This window comes from Macrotis lagotis, chromosome 4 (genome assembly GCF_037893015.1).
Source record: "Macrotis lagotis isolate mMagLag1 chromosome 4, bilby.v1.9.chrom.fasta, whole genome shotgun sequence".
Taxonomy (NCBI): domain Eukaryota; kingdom Metazoa; phylum Chordata; class Mammalia; order Peramelemorphia; family Peramelidae; genus Macrotis; species Macrotis lagotis.
In genome coordinates, this window is record NC_133661.1 from 22,428,486 (window position 1) to 22,447,693 (window position 19,208).

At 37.9% G+C, this 19,208-nt stretch overlaps 1 protein-coding gene across 1 annotated transcript in view; it reads right to left on the bottom strand.

The window, feature by feature from the left end:
• The window catches only part of TMEM26 (transmembrane protein 26), a 51,041-nt gene that overhangs the window by 19,624 nt on the left and 12,209 nt on the right, over nucleotides 1-19,208 (bottom strand). Inside the window, exons 2-4 of the mRNA XM_074232333.1 lie at nucleotides 13,105-13,183; nucleotides 7,960-8,076; nucleotides 4,503-4,723 (exon numbers count right to left, since the gene is read on the bottom strand). Coding sequence (XP_074088434.1) covers nucleotides 4,503-4,723; nucleotides 7,960-8,076; nucleotides 13,105-13,183 — 417 coding nt within the window. The remainder of the gene's footprint in view (nucleotides 1-4,502; nucleotides 4,724-7,959; nucleotides 8,077-13,104; nucleotides 13,184-19,208) is intronic.

Consider the following 19,208-nt stretch of genomic DNA (forward strand, 5'->3'; position numbering starts at 1 on the left):
AAGGATAATGATGGCTCAAACAAGATAATACTGATAAAGTGATTCACAAAGTTTTAAATGTGTATATGTGTATATATATATATATATATATATATACATTTAAACATATATAAATGGGTGTGTAAATGTGATATTTATATTAATTATTATTATTGCTGTTGTTATTATCACAAAGTTGAAACAGGACCGACCCATTTTCCTTTATTTCTTAACTAGACATTTCTTTGATTAATCCATTATTCAGCTATACTAGGAATTTCTTGTTTGTAAAATCTGCTAATAGTCTGCTTGTGCCTACCAGGAACTTCTCCACTGCCCTTTGGGTGGTCCTTGATTCCATCCCTTCAGAGATTAACATGTTCAAGACTTCACAATTAAACATAGGTATTTAACAGACGGGCCTTTGCCTCAAGGGAACACTTGAGATCATTAATGGAAGTCTTAACTCAATAAATGTACTACAGTCTATTCTCCACCTGAACAATTCTGAACTCAACCCATTGTCTATTCACAGAGTCTATCAAGATATAAATGGTGATGAATGACCTTTATGGATTATCCATTTAATTATACGAGATTATTTGGACAACAGGCCTCCTTCATCTACTTAGTTTTTCCTGGGTGAATGGCCCAACATTTTGAGTGACTATAACCCTCATTTGGTAGTGTTCCAGGATTTAACAGAATCAGCACAATATCACTTACAAACCAAAGCATCTAGATGCCTTTATCAACTATAGAAGGATTCTTATTTTGGGATTTTTTTTTTTTTTTGTTATGGACCCATGGTCCAGCCTGCTGAAGCCTTGTCAGAACAATTTTTTAATGTGAAATAAAATATATATAAGACTACAAAGAGAACCAATTAAATTATAGCACAGTTAACAAAGTAGCAAATAAAATTCATGGACTCTATTTTAAGATCCTCTGATTTGTAAAAAATGTCCTCTTCATATAGGATTGTTCACTGGAACGCCATGATAATGGGGACTGTCTTCACCAAAAATAGTCTACTCATTTGAGGCAATGTTGGATATTAATGACCAAAAGGTTGTCAAACTAGTTACATCAATTATGATATCTCAATAGAAATATTGCATGATTGTAATACATGAATGAATTTTGGAGGGGGAGGTAGGCTTTGCTGGAGAAGAAGTGTAAGAAAGAGTTTGCTCTACAGACTCAGTGTCCACCAAACATAAACGAGGTGGAATCTTGCTGCCAACTGTGTGATGACAAAGATGGTGCCAACAGTGAACTTGCAATTGTGAAACCTGTCTTGTTCATGTCTAATATACTCATGCAGGTTGTTCATTTATGCAAGCATTCCTCTCATTGAAAAATTCATACAAGTGGCGGATTAGGCTTCCAAGTCAGCGGTTATCAATGTTCTCTTGGGAGTATCAAGTTTTATTTTTGTTAATGAAAAGGGTGAGATTTTTCTGTCTTTACTCTCTCTTTCTGGTCCTCCCTCTCTCCTTTTCTCTTTACTTTCTCTTCCCCCCTCCCCTCCTCTTTCTTTCCCCCTCTCTCCTCCTCCCCCTCCCCCCTCCCCCTTCTCCTCCCCCACTCCCCCTTCTCTCCCTTCCTTTCTCTCTCCCCCACTCTTTCTCTTCCCTCTCTCTCTCCCCACTCTCTCCCCACCCCACCCCTCTCTTTTCTCTCTTCCCCCACTCCCTCTCTTCCCCTTCAAGATTGTCATCATTCAGCATGGACCTTATCTGTGCAAATTCCATCCAATCTATTTTATCTTTGACATCTTTGTTTTGACATTTCCACTTTCATGTAATCTCATTAGAATATTAGCTTCTTGGGGAAAGGGACCATGTTTTTTACTTCAGAGTTATTTATTTCTTGGTAATAGTAATGCTGATCATAGTGCCTGGGATGGGAGTAAGTTGTTCCTTTCTTTTTTTTAAGCTTGTTGCATGATTGACTGAAAACAGAACTGTACCCTCTGGCCCAACCTCTTTATCTCATAGAAGAGGAAACTGAGTCCCAAAGAGAATAAACCCTTTCTCCAAGGTCTCACAGCTAGTGAAAGTGAGAGTTAGGACTAAAAGTAAGGACTCACAACTACCATTCCAATGATCTTTTCCTTCACACAACTAAAGAATTCAGTGTTAATTAAGTGATTGAACACCATTTTCATGGTTTAGAGAACAGTATCCTGGACTTGGCGTGAGAAGATCTAGGTTCTTCTCCACTAGTTATTCGACCTTAAGCAAGCTGCTTGACCTCTCTGGATAGAATTAGAGAGCTGGATTGAATTATGGAAGTTAGAACAAAAAGGAACCTTGGAGACATTCTAGATCTCAAGTTCATGATTGTCACTGACCCCCTTGGACTACCATGGAGTCTTTGTATCAACCATGTTTCAATGCATAAAATGAAATGTAGAAAGTTACAAAGAAAACACTATATTAAAACAGTAATCAACATTTTTTTAAAAACCAAGTTTATGGACCCCAGGTGATAAACCCAGATTTAAAGCAATCTTCCCATTTTATAGATATGGAAAGTTTGTCTCACTTCAAATCCAATACTCTGCCCTCTAACCTAACTAAAAGATAGCTAATGCCTATGCCACTTACAACATTCTCCATTTCGGATCTATTGTACACCCATGACAGCTAAGAGAAAACTGGATGGGCCTACAGCAACAAAACTAAAATGAACACTTTCAGGCCAAAATATCATCCATGATTCAGGATTTTTATTTCTTTCTTTTTTGTAAAAAAATCAATTTAATGAGCTGTAGAAAAACTTCATGAAAATAAAAAAAAATGTTTCTCAAGCAGATGAGCCAAAGTGGCTTTTTATTATAATTGGGATAATATCGTTTTCCTGATAAATTAAAATATAAAGGCTATTTTACATTTTTTTTTCAAAAAGCAGAGCACACAATAAGAATGTACTTAGAAAACAGCCTCATTCCAATTTAATTTTATAGCATTGTGGAAAATAACCCAAGCCCAAAGTGTAGAAATTCAAGAACTGAGACTTAAATCCTAATGGTAGGAAAATGGTTCCAAAAACAGATACGACCATGGGTTCTAAGTTTATTTTCTAGTGACACAAAGAAAGAAATCTATTACTCTGACAACTTGGTATATTTTAATTTATAAGCATCTATACCAAAAAAGTCTTTGAGCACTTTGAAAGAAACTGACTAAAAACAAAATTTACTATTATGAAATGTTACTCTAAACAAATGATTAAAACCAAAGTTTATCTGTCCCCTTCTCCCGGGGTAGTGGGGAATATTTGGTGCTCAAATATGGAGAAATGTTTCCTCCCTCCATGGAACCTCAAGACTCTGACCTAAAATTGGAGAGATACCCAGCTTTAGGTAGGGCCATAATTTACATGCTGGCTAATTTAATCTCTCTCTCTCTCTCTCTCTCTCTCTCTCTCTCTCACACACACACACACACACACACACACACACACATACATACACACAAACATTCTTTTATTCTCTCTCTACATATATATGCATTTATAATCATATAATTATTTTATGTAATATAGAGAGAGACTGCAAGATGTGTTCATAGAAATGTTTGCATGTAAGTGAATTTGATATATCATTTAAAATTATCTAAGGACTATACCTATGATTTCATTAGAATAAGAAGTCTCAGGTGAGAAAACTCCCTCCCATCAATGCAGTTCAGCACCTTTCCTGCAACTTAGAGTCTTAATGAATTGCCTAGAACACTACATATCTTAATGAGTTGCTCAAGGTCACCCAGTCACAATAGGTGAGAAGACATGAGCCTGGATTTTTATGAGCCTGGGCTTATCATCAAAAGTAAATATAAATGCTGTATATTATTAAAAAAACATATTATGTAGATACAAATGCTACTTATTACAAGTTTTATTTTTAACATTTAGTTTTTATTTCATTTTTGATCAATTGTGACTCCTTTCAATCACATAACAGATAAGAATATGCTAAGTGTCTTTCATGTACTCAGCAACATTCTTGCTGCATAGGACATTAAAAAAAATTAATCCTTACTCATGAGCATAGAGTTTAGAGGGGAGAGACAAGATGCACACACACACACACACACACACACACACACACACACACACACACAGTTCAATATAAATGGATAAATAATGAATGGATTTAAATATATGCTTAATTTAAATAAACAAAAATATGTTATTTAAAGATAAAACAAATGCCAGATAATCTTGGTGAGAAAAGAGAAGGCCCTAGCAGCTGGGCAGAGAAGGGAACATTGATCATGAAAATGCAAAAAGTGGCTCTTGCAAATGCAAAAAGTGAGCTCTGATGGAAACCTGCATTCTAAGAGGTAGCTGTAAGGACAGCACTGGGATCAGCCTGGGCAAAAACAAGGAGATGGGAAATGGAGTGAGGACCAGAAATAACAATCATGGCATGGTTACATGTCTGTTTGATATAAATATGATTTTCCTCTTTTAACTACCCCCAAGTTTTCCCAAGAATCCTTCCTTCTTACCTCACATTCTGCTCTTCTAGGGTCTCGCTGGTAAACTCAAGAATGTCAGCTGCGGTCCCCACAAACATGAGAAGAAGCTGGGAGAGCTGGTCCCGTGTGATTCCACCACCAATGGGGAGTAGCCATCTTCCAATGATCAGCATCAACAGGAAGGTTTGATGGAGGCCCAGAGTCCAAACTTTCTCACACACAGTTGATAAATTATTGACAAAATCTTTGGCCTAGTCAACAGAAACACCACACAGACAGGAGGGTCACCAACAATGCACAGGAAGCAGCCATCATCCACCCAAGGGGGCTCTCTGCCAAGGCTCTCCATCAACATTTCACCCTAAAACTGAATTAAAATTATACTTCTAAGGGGTTCATTCTTTAATTTCCATCTACTCAGTGAAAAGTCATCACTTCCACATTTAAATCCATTCTATTTCTCACTTCAGAAGACACTCATGACTAGCACTAGTTTAAAAAAAAAAGTTGAGAACAAAGTCAAAGGTACCTCTTCTAACTCGTACTAACAAGTCACTGAAATCCCTCATTTGCTGGTTGGCTCCTTCCATCAGAGTGTTGTCTAACCAATTATATAATCATACATTTAAATTCTGCTTAAGACTCATCTATCTTTTGTGGTCAACAGATAAAGTAAACAAAATCTCCCAACAGCCCAAATTCCAAGTGAGAGATGCTGTGGAAAACTGAATGTAATTTTCTTTCTAGGTTTAATAAGCACCCAATCGGAACTTTAGCAAACTGGGGACATTTTTGGTGTGGTAAAATTCCCCAAGATCTGGTCTCCCTCGTTTCCCATTTCCACAGTGGCAGAGGACAGGCCAAGCACCCAGAGAGAGAAGGGCCGCGGGCTGTACAATAAAGACCATAGTGGAAGGGGGACCTCAGAAGTCCACTAGCCCAGGGGATCCTCACCTTATGTGTCCTAGACAAACCCTTGGAGTCCTCTGAGGAAGGTTTAAATGAAGAAAAACCAAATCAATAGCACACAGATGGTAAAGGGAAGATAGGTCTAAAGTCAAGAACTGAGTTTAAATCTGGCCTAAGCTAGTCTGTGTGATCCTGGACAAGTCATTTAACCTCTGATTGCCCAAGTTTCCCAGTCTGTACAATGGGTACAAAATTAGCATCTACTCCCACAGTTATGGTGAGGATCAAGTGAGATAATTTTAATGTGGTTGACACACTGTAAAGCTACATTAATATTAGATAGTCTGGTTATCATCATTAGCAGGGCCAAGCTTTGATCCTATACACCAAGCCCTCAAACCTGTGCTGTATCCACCTACACTGGTGACTCAGGTCCCACAGTTATTGGATGAAGCTCACAAACTTCTTCACCTTTTTGAGTCTTGGTTTTCTCATTTGTACAATAAGTATGACACTTGCTTTTGTGATTCATCATGACCCCATTTGGGGGTTTCATGGCAAAGATACTAGAGTTCTTTGCCATTTCTTCTTCAGCTCATTTTACAGACGAGGAAACTGAGATGAACAGGGTGAAGTGACTTGTCCAGGATCACACAATTAATGTCTGAGGTCAGTTTTGAACTGAAAAAAGATGAGATTTCTTGAGACTCTGCCCCTGGAAGAACACTACTCATAATGGCCCCACCTAGCTGTATTACCTACCCCAGGGGTTGGCACTGTCAGATCTATGCTTTAGAAAAGAATCTTCAGCATCTGAGTGAAGGGGGGATGGGAGTGAGGAGAGGCTTAAAGCAGTGAAGTCAACCAGAAGGGACTGCAATAATCCAGGTGTGTAGTGCAGGGTCAGTCCCAGGATGGTGGCTGTGTGAGTTCAGAAAATGGGACATAAAAAATGTTGCAGGCATTAACAAGAAGCCAATCTCAGATTCTACCTATGGGGTGAGTGCAAAAGAAGAGTCAAGGTTGAGAGTCCGGGTGCCCTTGGCAGAAGAAGGTATGTAAGCTGGTGGGAATGGCTTGAGAAGAAAGACCATTGGTTCTGTTCTGGAAAAGCCAGGTTTAAGATCCCTACTGGATAGATAGGTTCAAGATCTCTCCAGTGCAGTATGATGACCTGGGGAACAACTGCAGAAGTGGGTATTTGGAGATCATGGGGAGGGTGAAGAAGAACATTAGGGTTGTAAGGCATGAGGAAAGGTGGGATAATAAGATCATAATGAGATGCAGAAATTTTAGAATTAATGAGCATTTAAAGTGGAGTGGAATATTTATGGTGTCCTGGTCATTGTAAGGACAAGGGCTATGTCTCATCTAAATTCTCTCTTCCCATACCTAGCATCAAGCCCTGCACACTTACATAGACACACTTGTGCTTCATACATATTTACAGAGTGGGATTCAGAACAAGAGGAATGGATGCAAATTTTCACTGGCTGGTTACATGGAAGTATGAGAATAAAATTCTTAATTAACTGGTCAGTAAATTTCTGTTTTATAGGTTCTGCCATCATAGAATCCATTCTTCCAGTAAGCAGAATTTTCTCTGTTCAGCACAGTGGGTGAACTATAGTGATGAAGTTATGGGAGGACATGGGTAAGGGTCACCTAGGATGGGCAGGTAGGGATGGATCATGATCTCCATCATCGGAACAAGCATCCATCCATCTAGCTGATTTGTTGTGACATCTTCCCAGTTCTAATTTCACATCATCTCTAACATGATCCCTTGTCTCCTCTCCCACACTCTCATCACCTCTCACTTAGATAATTATAACGACCTCCATAACTAATCTTCTTGCCTCAATTTTCTTCCCACATCAGTCCATCTTACACATTTCTACCAAGTACTATTCTTTATATGCAACTCTGATGAGGTGATTCCCATACTCACCTAACTCCAGAGGCATCCTCATGCGTCTAGAATCAACTGTTCAGCTTTTAATGCCCTACCCCACCTCTCCTTCTGGTTCATTGTGATCTGGCAAACTGGCCTCCTCTATATTTCTCCACATGAGCCTCCATCTCCCATCTTCTTCTCTTCAGCCCCTGACATACCTAGAGTTATGTCTTACTTCTGCCTCAATAGAACCCTTCTCTTTCCTTTGAGAAGCAGTTGGACCCCATCTTTTACATGAAGCCTTTTCTCATCTACACAACTAGTCCTCACCCTCGCAAGGCTCCCTTGCATTAAATTGCTTTGGATATTAACTTTATAGTTCTTATTTATTCAACAATTAGTCCTCACCCTCTCAGATTTCTTGTATTAAGCTGCTTTGAATATTAATTTCATATTTATATTATTTATATTTTTCCATGTCCTTATCGGTTCACTGAAAGTAGGAATTACTTCAACATTCATACTGGTGTCTCCATCAGCCAGAAGAGTGTTAGACACAAAATAGGGGCTGAATAAACACTTTTGAATTTTTTAATTCTATCAGAAATTCATTTGCTTATTATATACAAATATAACTTACCACTTAGCCCTAGAGCTTTCAAAAAGAGAAAAGACCCTTACCATCTGAAGAAGAGCCTCGGTACCCTCTGTTTTGGGGCTCTTCATCAGTTGAGTTTGATTGATGTCCCCTTTGCTACTGGTATTCAGACCCATTTCTCCAGGCTGGTTACTACAAAACTTAAAAAGTAGATACACATATATATATAGAAAACACACACACACACACACACACACACACACATCTACACACAGCTATATATAAAACAAACACATATGTAACTATACATGCATATTTATATACAATATGCATAAATACATATATATTCATATATGAATTATCACAATATAAACATGTGTGCATGTATGCATATATAAAATAAACTTAAAAATTAAGCAAACAAATGTGACCCGACGCCCCCTTCACTAAATTACTGCAATGACCTCCCAACTCGGGTGCATAAGTCAGATTTTATGTAAGATGTTTGGATCTAATAGTTCTATGATATCCTGAGCTTCTCCATGAAAGTCCTGGATCGTAAGGCTACCTTCCCATTAACCAGCATATCTTGGGCAATATCATATTCAATCCAAAAAACAGTGTAAGATCTTGTTTTTAGGTATGATGCATTAGAGAGAGAAATCACAAGTTTAAGATGAGAAAAAGCCTATTTTAGTCATTGAAAGGGGGCAGGAAGAGTATTAGAAAGACTGGAAATTTTTACATGAACCAATCACATACAGGCTTTGTGCCATTGGGCAAGGCACACATTCTCAGTGCTCTGGTAAATCTTCCAAAAACCTAAATGGCAGAGCAAGTCTTGATCTGTGTTGTTTGAGGAAATTTTCTTATCAGAAAATTCTCCAAACTAATGAAATCACAGCTCAAGGAAAAACATAGACATACGTGAAGTCCCTGGTGAGAGGTTGGCCACTCTCCAAGGACCAGCTGAGCCACCCAGGGATCAACTCCCACTGGTGGATCTCCAGAGTCCTGAGGTTATAGACTTAGCATGGTAAGGGACCTTCCTGAAACCATCTATTCCAACTCATTTTGCAGGATGAGAAAACTGAGACCTGAACAGATAACTTGCTTGCTCAAGATCACCCAAGAAGCAGAGAGCTGAGCAAGTACTAGAGCTTAGGCCTCTGACACCTCCCCACAGGACCACACTTTAGCCATCGCAGCCCCTGACACCCACGGTCATGAAAAGGGAGTGATGGGAGTAGTCCTTCCAAATGGTGTTTAAGTCATCTATCAATGTTCATTTAACACTGGTACTCTCCATGTGCACTCTTTATTCAACAACTAATGAGTTAAAATGTTATTGAAGGGAATGAGCCATATCAATACAAACATTCTCTCTATAATTAAAACCAGAAAATATAAATGAATGAAGAGAAAAGTCTGGGGGAGGCAATGAGAGTGCAGCAAAATCAGGGATAACAAATGGTCTGGGTCTTAACCCACAAAATCCTGTTTTCCATTGTTCATTGGAAAGAACAAGGGAGTATTCTTAAGTCCAGATGGATCATTGTTCTACTAAAGTTGGAAACTGGTTAGAGCAACAGTTAGGAGCATCTGATCCCATTTGGGTTAGTAATGAATTCTCATGATGTCCTTTTCCTCATCTGCAAGATGGGGGGCGGGGTAAGCTGCACCTGCACAGTTCCCTTTTTGAATTAGCATTACAACAAGGAGACCAATTTTCAGTCCTGTGAAGCAGGAGGTCACCATGTTGTACAGATCACCTGTGACCATTATATGGAAGAGTATGGACAAGAGGAGCTTGAGATGAGAACATCTGGATAGGCTGCATCTGAACAATCATCACTCAGGAAAGGCTCTGGCTTTGTCTCGGGCACACCCTGGCTCTGTGAACTGGGCCAGTCAAGGAACCTCAGTTCTCCAGGCAAATCTCTAAGACTAGAAGTTGCTAAATTGGACTAGAAGTTGTCAGAAGTTGGAATTTCCTCATGGAATATGTTGGAGCCAGTTCATACCAGCTCACAAAAGTCCATTGTCAAACTTTAAGTATGTGTTTTATTTTTCAGAAATTGATAAATGTAAATAAATCATAGTTTAATTTGGTTGAGTTACTAGAATTTTTGCTTGGGTTATTTTGATGGTCTAGAATGAGAAAATGATGGAGATAATGTTAATGAAGCAGATTAGACTCAAAAGTATGTTGTGCAGTTTTTTTTTCTCCCCAGAGAACCAGTCATTAAACATTTACCAATGCACCAACTCTTTAATTTTCCTGTCTATATAGAAATATACATCTAGATAGAGATATATCTATATATCTATATATTTAATTACATTTCCCACCACCCTTGCAACCATTACTAGAAAAAACACTCCTTGAAGAGACAAACAAATTTTATATTTTCTTATTATCTGTAGAGCCAAGAATATCTTGGATGTTTAATAGTGCTTGTTGAATTGAATGGAACTAAATTCCAATCCAATTGAACTAAATCTAAGTCAACCATTGTGTCTGATCTCACTTGGAAAGCCCATTATAATGTCCCTGGGGCTGAAGACAGCATTACAGCAAATTGGACAGATTAAATGTGATGGTCTCATGTCCGGTGACATTTCTTATTAGGAAAATTCTTCTTCTTAAAAAATAAAAAGGGGGAATGTTTTAAGATTTGAATACTCAATCCAATGTGTTGTTCATTTTTCTCCTGCCTAGAAAACTTGTACCCCATCCGTCATTTGGTCGGAAGCCAAAATTTACTCTACCAGAAGTACAGTGAAATCATATTTGGGTTTCTATTTTCACAGGAATTTGTATTTGTGAGAGAACGTGTGTGTGTGTGTGTGTGTGTGTGTGTGTGTGTGTGTGTGTGTGTGTTTAATCTAGGCAGATGCTCAGGATGGAGGGGGCAGAAAGAAAAGAGAAGCGTGGGTCCAAGACGCAGAGCATCGGCCCAACGCTCCAGAGCAATGTTGCAGCCAATGCAAATTTAACAAGCTGGTGAAAAAAGAAAAGGAAAAAGAAAAAAAGAACAACAGCTTTTGTGGGTTTGAGGAACTTAAAAATTCCTCTGCAAAGTTAACCTATATGTGACATATACACATCCCTGCACGCTTTCACACATTTAGAAATCTTGGAATTATAGGCAGAATTAAATTGAAAAGAAAACAACCCTCATCCTGAAGTTGCTCAAAGTACAGATTTCTTAGTTATTTGGCTATTTTTCTATTCCTTTTCCCCACAAGGTTTTCTCTGAGGGCTGACAAAGAAAAGCAGTAAAGACTATTTATCCCCCCCCCCCCCCAATAGAACTTCAGGTTTTAATAGGTGAAATGTCCGGAATAATTAAGAATTATGGATGAGAGCTCCCCATCCCTCTGAAGGAGAGTGCAGCTGTTGGAATCAATTCTGAACCCCAAATGAAGCCCAGAAATGGAGGAATGTCGATAAACAGTGATTCTCTACCCTGACTGTTCTGATGAGCCTCTCTGCCCCAGGGTTGGTAAAGCCCCCTATACCAAGTCCTGTACTGACTTTGCTTGATTTCTGGACCCTGAAGTGAGTTGTGCTTAGAAATAGAGAACCTAGTGGGATTTAGAAATCTCTATCAATAACAAGGTCTAAGCACCTCATTTTCTCCCTTTCTTTCCATCCCAAATACAAGTAAACTGGGGAAGCACAAAGCTTTGTATTGATAGATCTTATAGCCGGATGTAGGCTATTAGCTTGTTACCCAGTCTGCTCTCCGCCAAAGTCGGTCTATTTTGAACAAAATTCATGCAAATCAGTTTCAAACTGAAGACAAATAAGGATTTAAAAGAACAATATTTTTGACCTCTAAAATGGATTTATCACCATTTTAAAATTTTATTTGATTTTATTTATTACGTTATGTTATATTATATTATGTTTTGTATTTTGTTGAATCCTAGCCATTTCTGGGAGAAAAACAACGATGTCCTCCCAACTGGCCTCCCACCACTGGAATACAATTAAACGAATTGGTGTACAATTAAGCAGAAATACCTGTCTGTGACTTCATCTTATAATGCATCCACACTCTGCTGGGATGGCATGGGATTAAGTCATGATTACTAAGACCTGAGTTCATATTCGATCCTAGATACTTGTTAGCTGTGTATCGCAGAGGGAGACCTTTCACTCTCTCAGATTCACTTTCATCGTCTGTATAGGTGGTACAACTATATCCCAAGCATGTTGTTAGAAGAAAAATGAAATAACATATGGAAAACTCTTTGCAAACTTACTATATAAATGCTAATTATGATTTTATCTCACTTTCCTAATTTTGTCACAATTCTTAGAGGTAGAAATTTAGAATTAGTTCTATTAAACAAATTATTATTTCATAAGCTATAGGAACAAGACTCAAATTTTGATTCAAAAGTGTTTTATGCCACCTAAGCCCAATTATAACCGTGTGTGTGTGTGTGTGTGTGTGTGTGTGTGTGTATTATGTGTGCGTTTATTTTTTTCCTTTAGTCTGGAATCTTCTGTTTTATTCTGCCTTCATGCAGCCATATCTGAGAAATTACATGCAGTTTGGGACCCAGCATTTTAGGAAAAATGGCTAGATTCAAAAATATGCAGAAGATAATAGGATCTTAGATGTTTCTAGACCACTCTCTGTATTTTAAACATGAGAAATAGCAGCTAAGAGGGGTTAAGAAAGCTACCCAAGGTCGCACAGGTAGTACATTTGAGAGGTGGGATTGAACCCAGGACATCTCTTGACTGACTCTTTTTTGTTTTTGTTTTTTGTAAGGCATTGGGGTTAAGTGACTTGCCCAAGGTCACCCAGCTCAGTAATTATTAAGTGTCTGAAGTCAAATTTGAACTCAGGTCCTCCTGACTCCAGGGTTGGTGCTCTATCCACCGTGCCATCTAGCTGCCCCTTGACTAACTCTTGAGACAATACTCTTTCTACTACAAAGGCAAAGAACTGGAGAAATTGTAAATGTGTTGCCAGAAGTGAAATGTGATAATCTTCTAGACTGAGATTCTTAATGGGATGACTTGCTTTCATTGACTGCCATTGAGTTATTAAATATTTGACTACCATTGAGTTATTACCAATCATTATGACCAGGGTCTCCAAGACAAGTTTATTTTTCCTGGTACTCTGATTGAGTTGGTCTGAGAGATTTGACTGATAAAGGCTGTATTTCTATTTACTCTCTTAATTAGCTAAAGAAATTACCTGGGTCTCATGATGCATTTCCAGGAGCCATAATGATGGTACAATGCTAATCAGATAGAAAAATATGGCGGGCGAAAACCTGTGGAGGCAAAGAGAAACACATCATTTTTTGCAAATCTGCCTATAGGAATGGTCCTTGTTCTGGGGGAAAGTGTGTTATGTGATATCTGCCATATGGATTGCAGAGAAACAATGCAACTGCAAAAGACACTCGCAGCTGCCACTCTCGCTGAATTTCTAATCAAACTAAGAAATGTTCACTTTGATATGGTGTCATGGGACACTGCCAACGAGCTATAGGAACAAGACTCAGATTTTGATTCAAAAGTGTTTTGTGCCACCTATGCCCAATTATAACCATCTTTGCTTGATTAAAAAAAAACAAAACCCAACAGCCTGCAACACAAAGCTTCATAATTGATGTTAGTTCCCTTATCTATGCTGTAAAGCTATAAGCCTAAATAGCACCATGTCAATAAGATTATTCCAATATATACACACACACAAGTAGAGATGTATAGAAAACACACAGAATCCATATATAAATATATAAATATATATATGGGTATGCATATGCATATAAGTAGATGTGTGTAGACTTATACATATGCATTTTTAGTATATCTTTGTATATTTGTGCATATATTATATGTATATATATATATATAAATATAAAGTAGAGAGGAAAAGTATATGACTGATTTATTTTCATGAGTCACTAATACTTTTGCATAAAATGTTTATATATATATATAATTGACCTGTACAAATACACACACATATGCACTTCACACCCATGATATTTTTGGTAGAGAGTTCCTTAACTACCTAAAGAAGATTTGCAAAAGTTCAAATAGTCAGAATGCGCCAGGAAGAGGACTTGACGCCAGGTCTTCGTGCCTTCTGGGCTGACCCTGAATCAAGTAGGCCATGTCTGTTTTCATGCATTTAGATATCTTTAGTGGGCACCATGTAAAATATGTATTAAATATGTATGTGTGTGTTTATACATTCAATTCAATATTTGTTTAAAACCGTTTCCATTCATAATTTTAGGCCTGAAACGTCCCCAGAAGCATGAGTTAAAAACCAAAGAAGGTGAAATGACAAAATGGTATATTAGGAAGTTTCATTATTTTTAACTTTTGCTTAAAAATTTAAAGAATATTTTTATTCCCAGATTCTAAAAAAATCTATAATGTATGTATTGGTTAGGTTTAACATTATAAATGAATGACAAAGGAAAAGAGGAGGGGGAACTAAATCTTTCAATTGCTATTAGTCATTTATATTTTATTTATGCAGGTTTGAAAAATGCAAACCAAACAGATGAATTCATATAGGTCTTTACAAACATAAACATCTGCCTATATAGATAGGCACACATAAATATAAGTCTATATCTACAGATGGGACAGCTAGGTGACACCGTGGATAGAGTGGTACACTTGGAGTCAGAAGATTCATCTTCCCGAGTTCAAAAATGGCCTCAGAACTTAGAAGTAACTCTGGACAAGTTCCTTAACCGTATCTGTTTCAGTTTCCTCATTTGTAAAATGAGCTGGAGAAAGAAATAGCAAGACCACCCCAGTATCTTTGCAAAAGTATCCTCAATAGGGTCACAAGGCGTTGGACGCAACTGAAAATGTCTAAATAACATGTATACAGAAATTTATATGGACATATGCTGTATTTGTAAGGAAATACATGTATACAAATCTGCATGTATATACAATCTTATACAGAAAACACATATATGTAATGTAATCTTTCTATATCTAGATATATCCATCCATCTATCAAATCTAATAGAAGAGAGCCACACACATATATACTTGCTTGTGATGCCATTCGGTATATATGGCCTGTCCGAGTTTCAAACTTCTTCCATTCACATAAATTTGCAATTGATCGATAACATGGGATCTTAGGAGTGTTACACTATGAGGTTGCCCAGGAGTACCCAGTCATGGGCATCATGGACAGGATTGAACTCACCTTTTCCTGTCCTCAAGGGTGGTCTGCTAACCACTGAATCATAATGCCTTTCAGGTATTTAGTGAATTAAGATACTTTGTATCTTATTCACAAAATTACTTTTTTAAAGTCAGACATATGGGGGGATGGCTAGGTGGCGCAGTGGATAGAGCACCGGCCCTGGAGTCAGGAGTACCTGGGCTCAAATCCAACTTCAGACACTTAATAATTACCTAGCTGTGTGGCCTTGGGCAAGCCATTTAACCCCATTTGCCATGCAGAAACCTAAAAAAAAAAAATCAGACATACAAAAATAACCTTTGAGCTGGTTTGGAAATAAAAATGGTTATGAACACAAACTATTGTCCTTTCATGGGGGAGGTGGGGGTGCGATTAACCATGGTAGCAAAATGGTGCCTGAAGCATCAGCTACTATGACTAAGGAGGCTTATTCTATCTCACTATTTTATTTGCAGTGGTGGGGCTAGAAATAACTTCGATGTAAAAACCAAATGTGTCAATACAGTTTAATAAAAAAAAAAAGGTAAAATGGGCTGAGTCCTTCTAATCCATCCCTGATAGGCAGCTTCTAGGAATTTTAGTTCAGTTTGTAGGCATCTTTAAAATGTAAGAATCCAAACTCCACCCACCGACATCTTCCACTATTAAAAGACTGTGTTCCTTCTATCTCTCCTTGGACAAATAAACATTGTACTGTAATAGCTCCAGCATTTAATCTCTTGGAATCACTAAGTTGAAATAAAATATGAGGTTATGATTTGTAATGACTGCTGAAAGCCTCCACGGGGCATGCCCATCTTCTGGGGGGGGGGGACATCAAAGCCCCCTGTTTCAGAGGCTTCATATAACACATCAAGAAGAAAAGGAGCTGGTATTACGGGTTCTGTGACCTCAGGGATCAAGGGAAACATAAGGAGAAACTGTTTCCCTTGTGCTAATGGGAAAGGAAGTGAAATTTAAGTGTAAGGGACAGTTGGGATGTGAATCTTTGTTTGAAGATTCCAGCTGTTGGCTGACCTACAACTCGACAGCTTCTCTTGGGGATGGCCAGCAAAAATATGTCATCGAATCTCAGAGCTGGAAGGAACCCTCAGACTCCATCCGGAATAGCCAGTACCTGAGCAAGAAAGGCCTCTAGAAACGTTCCCAACTGGGGTCACCCCCTCCTGGCTTGGAGTGCACAGCTGTGTATATTGAGTGGGGGGATGGGAGGATGGAAGGGTTCTCACTAGTAGACACTTACTAAAGGCTGATTTTATTTTGAATTTTACTTTTTTGATATTGTTCTGTCATTTTTTAATTGTGTCCAACTCTTTGTGAAACTCCATTTGGGGTTTTCTTAGCAAAGACAATTGAGTGCTTTGGCATTTCCTTCTCCAGCCCATTTTACAGATAAGGAAACTGAGGCAAATGGGGTGAAGTGGTTTGCCCAGGGCTACATGGATAGAGTAGTTGAGGTCAGATTTGAACTCAAGTAGCTAAGTAAGACTTACTGACTTCAGGTGCCACATTCTCTCCACTGCCCACCTAGTTGCCCATCTTCCTTTTATGAGTGTTTGTATTACATTTTCTGATATCAAATAAAGCCCATTGATCATTTCAAAATTCAGACAAACAACTATCTAATCATGAGTTTCCCCATCAGATACATGTAACATTGATTTAAAAAAAACAACTTTGTCATGGGGTCCTGTTGATATTTCTATCAATTATGATCCATAACAATGAAAGGTCGAAAAGTCTTGTTTTTGATGTGGCACGTGTGTGGGGAGGGAAGGAGTTTGCCAGGAGGTCATTTTTAATGTATATACTACATAGTATAAAGAATACCAGATTTGGAGTCAGAGGTACAGGCTTTGTAGCCAGGTCCTGCCTCTTACTGGATGGATGACCTTGGACAAGTCATTGGTTCATCAATCTAGACTTGGGGGGATGGTGCTCAGAGGTCATGAAGTCTAAGAGATGAGAACTGCAGAGGCCACCTTAATTCTGGAAGCTTCATGTTTCTGCTCTATACATTAGGATGTGAGTAGGTGTGGCCTACATGTTCTATAAAGAGTCCTGAAATTCCAAGTACCATGGTAGTAGGAAATATTTTCTTTTAGTATATGTGACCATCACTGGTATTTTAATCCCACTTCTAATCACCTGATTACAATGGGAAAGCCATTTAATATTTGTACATTAGGTAGTCTGTCACAGTAGCAATATGACCTAACACAGATTTTTTTTCTCAGTTTATAGGCAATAATTTAGATATGCCCCTCTTGTTCAAAGACATTCTCTTGATTATACCAATTGAACATTGGTACAAGCTGCTGCCAGTCTATGGTTTCTCTCTAAAGGGTCCCCGGTTGGTCACAAACTGAATGAAGGAAAGTGAGCATATGGGAATTAGTTTAGATTATGGCTATGCCCAAATGCAAAAATGTATTTATAACATAAAACAACATCTCAGTAAGTTGCAATTGAGCCAACACAATCTCGTGATACTCAATAAACAATCCTTAGGTGTATGTTACCCTTCTGTCCCTTAAGACAAGGTAAGCATTTGTATAATATGTTTGCGAATTTTTAATCCTCATAGACACATTATTTCTTTTTTCCTTCACTAAAAATGTTTCTATTCTAAGTCTAGCAACCATCAATCAGACAGCTGCATCAAATACAAAGGTTAATACATAAAATGTGAAACTCCAGATGATTCACCATTTGCTTTTTTTCTTGATTTTTAAAAAAATGGTCTATTAGCAAAATGATTTTTTAAATCAACTATTTTTCTCTCTCCCATCTCTGCCTTTTCTTTCTTCTGTGAATATGTTTATGTGGGTTATGACCCTCTGCACTCAGAAGTACTTTGACACAATGATCAGAAGTTGAGTCTCATAAAGGAAGACCCAGGTTCAAGTCCCACCTCTGAGACTTGGTGGCTACAAGAGAAAATTGTCCAATGTTCCTGGGGGGGACTCTCAAGTCTCTAAGTTGTAGAAAAGGGGCAGATCTGTATTGGTGAAGGGAGTTTCTCATACCACTGAAAATACAGGTCTGAGAAAAGTAAATCATTCTTGCATTTTGTACTACTGTTGCTGATGTTGTTGAAGCCAGGCAAGCCAATTAACCATAATAATAGTAATCCTCTAGAACGTAAGATTTTTTTGGTAAGGCAATTAAGGATTAAGTGACTTGCCCAGGGTCACACAGTTGGCACGTGTCAAATATCTGAAGCTAGATTTGAACTCAGATTCTGAATCTATCCACTAGTAATCCTCTTTAACCTCTTAGCCGTATTTAGGCATTTTCAGAGGTTTTACGAAGCATCCTGTAATGTTATAGAATACATAAAATACATAGGACTGCAAAGGAAACCAATTATATTCAAATAGTTATCTATATATAAGCAGAGTATATGTACCTATATGCATAGCTATGTGCACATAGATATATAGCATGCATGTATATATATATATATATATATATATACATATATGTGGAGAGAGAGAGAGAGAGAGAGAGAGAGAGAGAGAGAGAGAGTATGTGTGTGTATTCCTGAAGTTTAGGAACTCCCATTCTAGAATTGTTCTACTACCCAAAGACTAGCTGCTTTCTCTACTGTGGATGGAGGTCTTCATATAAGAAAATCACAGTTTGCTTTTGTATCATGATTTTAATGATAATTATAATCAATGTGAAAGCTTTTTTGATTTTGCTCTTGTCAGCAATGCTTTAGATGAGTCTTCCCATGTTTCTTTATATTTGCCCTTTCTGACAATAATTCACAATACTAGAGGCAAACCAGAAGAACAAGGAATACAGTACTTGTCATATTTATGGAAAGAGGAGGAGTTTATGGCCAAGGAAGAGAAAGGGAACATCATAAAAAACAAACTAGCTAATTTTGATTACATTAAATTAAAAAGCTTTTGCACGAACAAAACCACTCTAATCAACATCAAAAGAAATGTAGCAAATTGGGAAAAACAATTTACAACTTGTGTTTGTGACAAAGGGCTCATTCCTAAAATATACAGAGAACTGAGTCAATTTTATAAATAAAACAAGTCATTTCCCAATTTTCCCAATTGACAAATGGTCAAACAACATGCAAA